A 5,000-nucleotide genomic window follows, 5' to 3' on the forward strand; every position below is an offset into this window, starting at 1 on the left:
GTTAAGACCACTCTAAGGTGGACCTTACTAGCGTCATCTCTAATCGTGTTAAGACCACTCTAAAGGTGGACCTCACTAACGTCATCTCTTATCGTGTTATGACCACTCTAAAGGTGGACCTTACCGCGTGTGTGTAAAGTGTGTGTGTAACTAACATGTCTAATGCGTGTGTATAACTAACGTTTCTAATGCATGTGTGTAAATAGTGTGTGTGTGTAACTAGTGTGTGTGTGTCACTAGTGTGTGTGTGTATGTCAGTGTGTGTGTGTGTCACTAGTGTGTGTGTGTGTCACTAGTGTGGGTGTGTATGTCTGTGTGTGTGTGTGTGTGTGTGTGTGTGTGTCACTAGTGTGTGTGTGTATGTCTGTGTGTGTGTGTGTGTGTGTGTCAATAGTATTGTATTATTATTGTCACTAGTGTGTGTGTGTGTGTGTGTGTGTGTCACTAGTTTGTGTGTGTGTTACTAGTGTGTGTGTGTATGTCTGTGTGTGTGTGTGTGTGTCACTAGTGTGTGTGTGTGTGTGTGTGTCACTAGTGTGGGTGTGTATGTCTGTGTGTGTGTGTGTCACTAGTGTGTGTGTGTGTGTCACTAGTGTGTGTGTGTGTATGTCTGTGTGTGTCTGTGTGTGTCACTAGTGTGTGTGTGTGTGTGTGTGTTTGTGTGTGTGTGTGTGTGTCACTAGTGTGTGTGTGTGTCACTAGTGTGTGTGTGTGTGTGTGTGTCACTAGTGTGTGTGTGTGTGTGTGTGTGTGTGTGTGTGTGTGTGTCACTAGTGTGTGTGTGTGTGTGTCACGTGTGTGTGTGTGTGTCACTAGTGTGTGTGTGTGTGTGTGTGTGTGTGTGTCACTAGTGTGTGTGTGTGTGTGTGTGTCACTAGTGTGTGTGTGTGTGTGTGTGTGTGTGTGTGTGTCACTAGTGTGTGTGTGTGTGTCACTAGTGTGTGTGTGTGTGTGTGTGTGTGTGTGTGTGTGTGTGTGTGTGTCACTAGTGTGTGTGTGTGTGTGTGTGTGTGTCACTAAGCGTGTGTGTGTGTGTGTGTGTGTGTGTGTGTGTGTGTGTGTGTGTGTGTGTGTGTGTACTACCTCAGGTAGTGTGTCTGCCACCAACGCTGCCAGCTGCTCCAGCTCCCGGCCGCTCAGACTGCCCACAGGGGGGCGCTCTACACTCCGCAACACCTTCTGCAGGAGGACCTCTGGAGAACACACACACACACCAAACACCTACTTATGAGCACACCTGGAAACCACCTACACCCATCCCTATTCTGGCTGATATTTGGCCCCAAGCTCTTTGTTGTCTAGGGGTATGTTAACTTCGACTAAGCCTTCACTTAATCTGGCAAACACAAAAGACTAACTGCTCCCTACTAACTAACTGATGTGGTGTGCAGAGCTTGGTAGGAGGTTCTAACCGTGTGTGCATGCGTGTGTGTGTGTCAGCTTGGCAGGAGCCTCAGAGAGCGGTCAACATACCTGTGGCGTGCTGGCACTCCTGCCCAGTACTCCTCTGTGTAGCCAAAGCTGTTTTTGGCTTTTAAGTTCAAGTTGTTATTTCTCTTTAAAGTGGTGTCAAATCCAAAAGCAATCCAACGCAGAAGGTTGTCCTAATGCCACAGTTGGTGGCTACAAACGGAAGGGGAGAGCTTTGGCCTCAGAACCCAATTGAGAGGACAGGTGTCATTTACCAATTAGCCACAGGTAGTAACATCACTGAAGCCCCGTCTGTAAGTCAGTGCTTGCCCTACCATGTGAGCCTAACCTATCCTAACAACACACACACAGACACACACGCCCTGCCGCATACGCATTAATGCGACACGCATACACACGCTGCACACACACACACACACACACTCACACTCACACACACACCCTACTTGCCCTGCACACACACACACACCTCACACACTCACACTCACTCACACGCCTCACACTTGACACGCACCGCACACACACACACACTCACACACTCACTCACACACTCATTACCACACACACACACTCACTCACACACACACACACACACACACACACACACTCACACACTCACACTCACACTCACACTCACACACACTCACACGCACACACACACGCACACACACACACACACGCGTGTGTACCTTTTACAGCAGAGACAGGGTCTCCACTGTTCGGCAGCAGCCTGTCCAGAGGCGGAGCCGCCTCCCCATGTGACAGGAAGAGGCGGGGCCTGGAGGCAGCTGCGTAGGGTAGCGGCTCCGCCCCCTCAGTCTGAGATGGCTCCGCCCCCTCTGTCTGAGATGGTTCGCTCCGCGACAGGTACTGCTGCAGCGCTGCTAGGAGCAGGATCGTACCATCTGGCTCCACTACGGGGAGGCTGGCCGTCTTCCAGGAGGGGAGGGATCGAGGGGGCGTTTGCCATGGGAAACCATCAGTCTGTGGAGCAGCATGGGAAGGGTGCTGTGTGAGAGGTGTGTGTGTGCGTGTGTGTGTCTGTGTGTGTGTGTGTGTGTGTGTGTGTGTGTGTGTGTTCGTATGCGTGTGCATGCGTGTGCATGCGTGCATGCCTGCGTATGTGTGCGGGCGTGTGTGTGTGTGTGGTGTGTGTGTGTGCTTGTGTGTGCGTGTGTGTTCGTATGCGTGCATGCCTGCATGTGTGTGTGTGTGTGTGCGTGCGTGTGTGTGTGTGCGTGCGTGCATCGCTGCGTGTGTGTGTGTGTGTGCATGCCTGCGTGTGTGTGTGTGTGTGTGTGTGTACCTTGGTTTTAGGCAGGTAGCCCAGGTGCTGCAGGTATTTCTGCACACTTCTGGTGAGCTCTGCCTCTGAAGGCTTCACTGATTGGTCTCCTGCAGCCTCAGTCTGGATGGCGGGCCTATCAGAGGAGAGGGGAGGAGTCAGACGGGCCTATCAGAAGAGAGGGGAGGGGTTTCTAATCATCTACATACACAGGGCCCTATCCTGTCTTATTCATATCGTACATAACACACTTTATCACCCTGTGCCCACTTTATCAAACATTGTGCCCACAGATGTGTCAAGGAACGAACATAGGCGTGGTCTGGCGCTTGATCCAAGAATCGCTATCTTACACCCACTAAACATCATTACGCCACTGATCAATACAAACCTGGTCTATTCGCACACACACACACACAAGCGCACACGCACACAGACAAACACACATGCACACAGACCAATACAAACCTGGTCAATAGTGAGAAGCGCATATAAAGCAGACGCACTGTCACCAGGTGTAAGCAGCCCTAACATCAAGTCCCCTGCAATGACTCATTTTCAGGGATTTTTGTAGGATTTTTATTCAGTCATTCAAACATTATTTGGGAAGTTTTCCTTTTTTTCAGGCTATGTTTTCGATTGTGTGAGTGTGTGTGTGAGTGAGAGAGAGAGACCTGCTGTTAGCAGCCTCTGTCAGGTAGACAGGAATCCGGTCCAATTTGGCGAGTTCTTTAGACAGAACCTGTTGAGTGGTTTCATCTTCCCATGTCAGCCCTGTGTTTGGACACACACACACACACACGCACGCACGCACGCACACACGTACACACACGTACACACACACAAACGCACACACACACGCACGCACGCACACACACACACGCACGCACGCACGCACGCACGCACGCACGCACGCACGCACACACACACAAATTAACATCATGTGTTTGGAATAACAAATGTAAAACACACAGGCAGTAAGTGTAGTGTGTGAGGCGTACTGCGGTAAGAGTAGTGTGTGAGGCGTACCGCGGTAAGAGTAGTGTGTGAGGCGTACCGCGGTAAGTGTAGTGTGTGAGGCGTACCGCGGTAAGTGTAGTGTGTGAGGCGTACCGCGGTAAGAGAGCTTCTGAAGTAACGTCCGCAAGCGATCCACCTCTGCTGCTGTGATGTCATACGTGTACACCTCTGTTGCCGGGGGTGACTGACACCGGCCAAACAAAGCATCTGCCAAAATAGAGAGACCAGTGACTTTACACATGAAACACTCCTGCCAAATAGAGAGACCAGTGACTTTACACATTAAACACTCCTGCCAAATAGAGAGACCAGTGACTTTACACATGAAACACTCCTGCCAAATAGAGAGACCAGTGACTTTACACATGAAACACTCCTGCCAAATAGAGAGACCAGTGACTTTACACATTAAACACTCCTGCCAAATAGAGAGACCAGTGACTTTACACATGAAACACTCCTGCCAAATAGAGAGACCAGAGACTTTGAGCCATTTCTCCTCCAAATATGGTGTGTAGTATGACATGGACTTTCTATGTCCATGTCCCTCAAATGTAAAGACCGTTCGGCCTTATAAGATGCGGATCCTTAGGCCTTATAAGATGCGGACCCTTAGGCCTTATAAGATGCGGTTCTAATCTAAAGACCCTTAGGCCTTATAAGATGCGGACCCTTAGGCCTTATAAGATGCGGTTCTAATGTAAAGACCCTTAGGCAGAGGCGGACAGAGTACACAGCTTCATTACTTGAGTAATAATAAATATTATAATAAATATTGCATTACTACTGCCACAGTACTTACATTTATGTACAGAAACGTCCTACATGGAGTTATGAAAAATGTTAATGTTAACACCTTGGAGAATGTAAAAGGAATTGAAAGTAAAATCAAGTCATTTTCATCTTTTTACCATGTTGCCAGGGATGGGCAGTATTTGTAATACATGTATATAAAATATGTATTTCAAATACAAAATACTATTTTGTAATTGAAACACTTGAAGCGAAAACTATCATTAACTTGTTCAGAAAATTTAAATAGTCTGGCGAGGTGGGGCCACAGGTTGGCACATTCCGGGATGGACCTGCTGCGTCTTCATCCATTGTTTAGATCCATGGTTTAAGATCTCTTATCTAAATCTGACCATGGAGTTGACTTTGGCGAAAGCTGAAGGTGATTGCTGATTGGCTGTCCCAATCAGTGAAGCCCGCACAATCCCAATCACGTTTGAGAGGGAAACAACAAATTGAGGGTTTCGAGATT

The 5,000-nt window shown here is 48.6% G+C and overlaps 1 protein-coding gene across 1 annotated transcript in view; it reads right to left on the reverse strand.

Annotated features, from left to right (window-relative positions):
* Window positions 1-5,000, reverse strand: part of LOC125284311 (receptor-type tyrosine-protein phosphatase N2-like) — a 42,361-nt gene that overhangs the window by 27,204 nt on the left and 10,157 nt on the right. The window contains exons 3-7 of the mRNA XM_048228219.1: window positions 3,830-3,943; window positions 3,391-3,490; window positions 2,738-2,852; window positions 2,121-2,415; window positions 1,084-1,193 (exon numbers count right to left, since the gene is read on the reverse strand). Of these exons, the coding sequence (XP_048084176.1) occupies window positions 1,084-1,193; window positions 2,121-2,415; window positions 2,738-2,852; window positions 3,391-3,490; window positions 3,830-3,943 (734 nt within the window). The remainder of the gene's footprint in view (window positions 1-1,083; window positions 1,194-2,120; window positions 2,416-2,737; window positions 2,853-3,390; window positions 3,491-3,829; window positions 3,944-5,000) is intronic.

This window comes from Alosa alosa, chromosome 19 (assembly GCF_017589495.1).
Source record: "Alosa alosa isolate M-15738 ecotype Scorff River chromosome 19, AALO_Geno_1.1, whole genome shotgun sequence".
NCBI classification, from domain to species: domain Eukaryota; kingdom Metazoa; phylum Chordata; class Actinopteri; order Clupeiformes; family Clupeidae; genus Alosa; species Alosa alosa.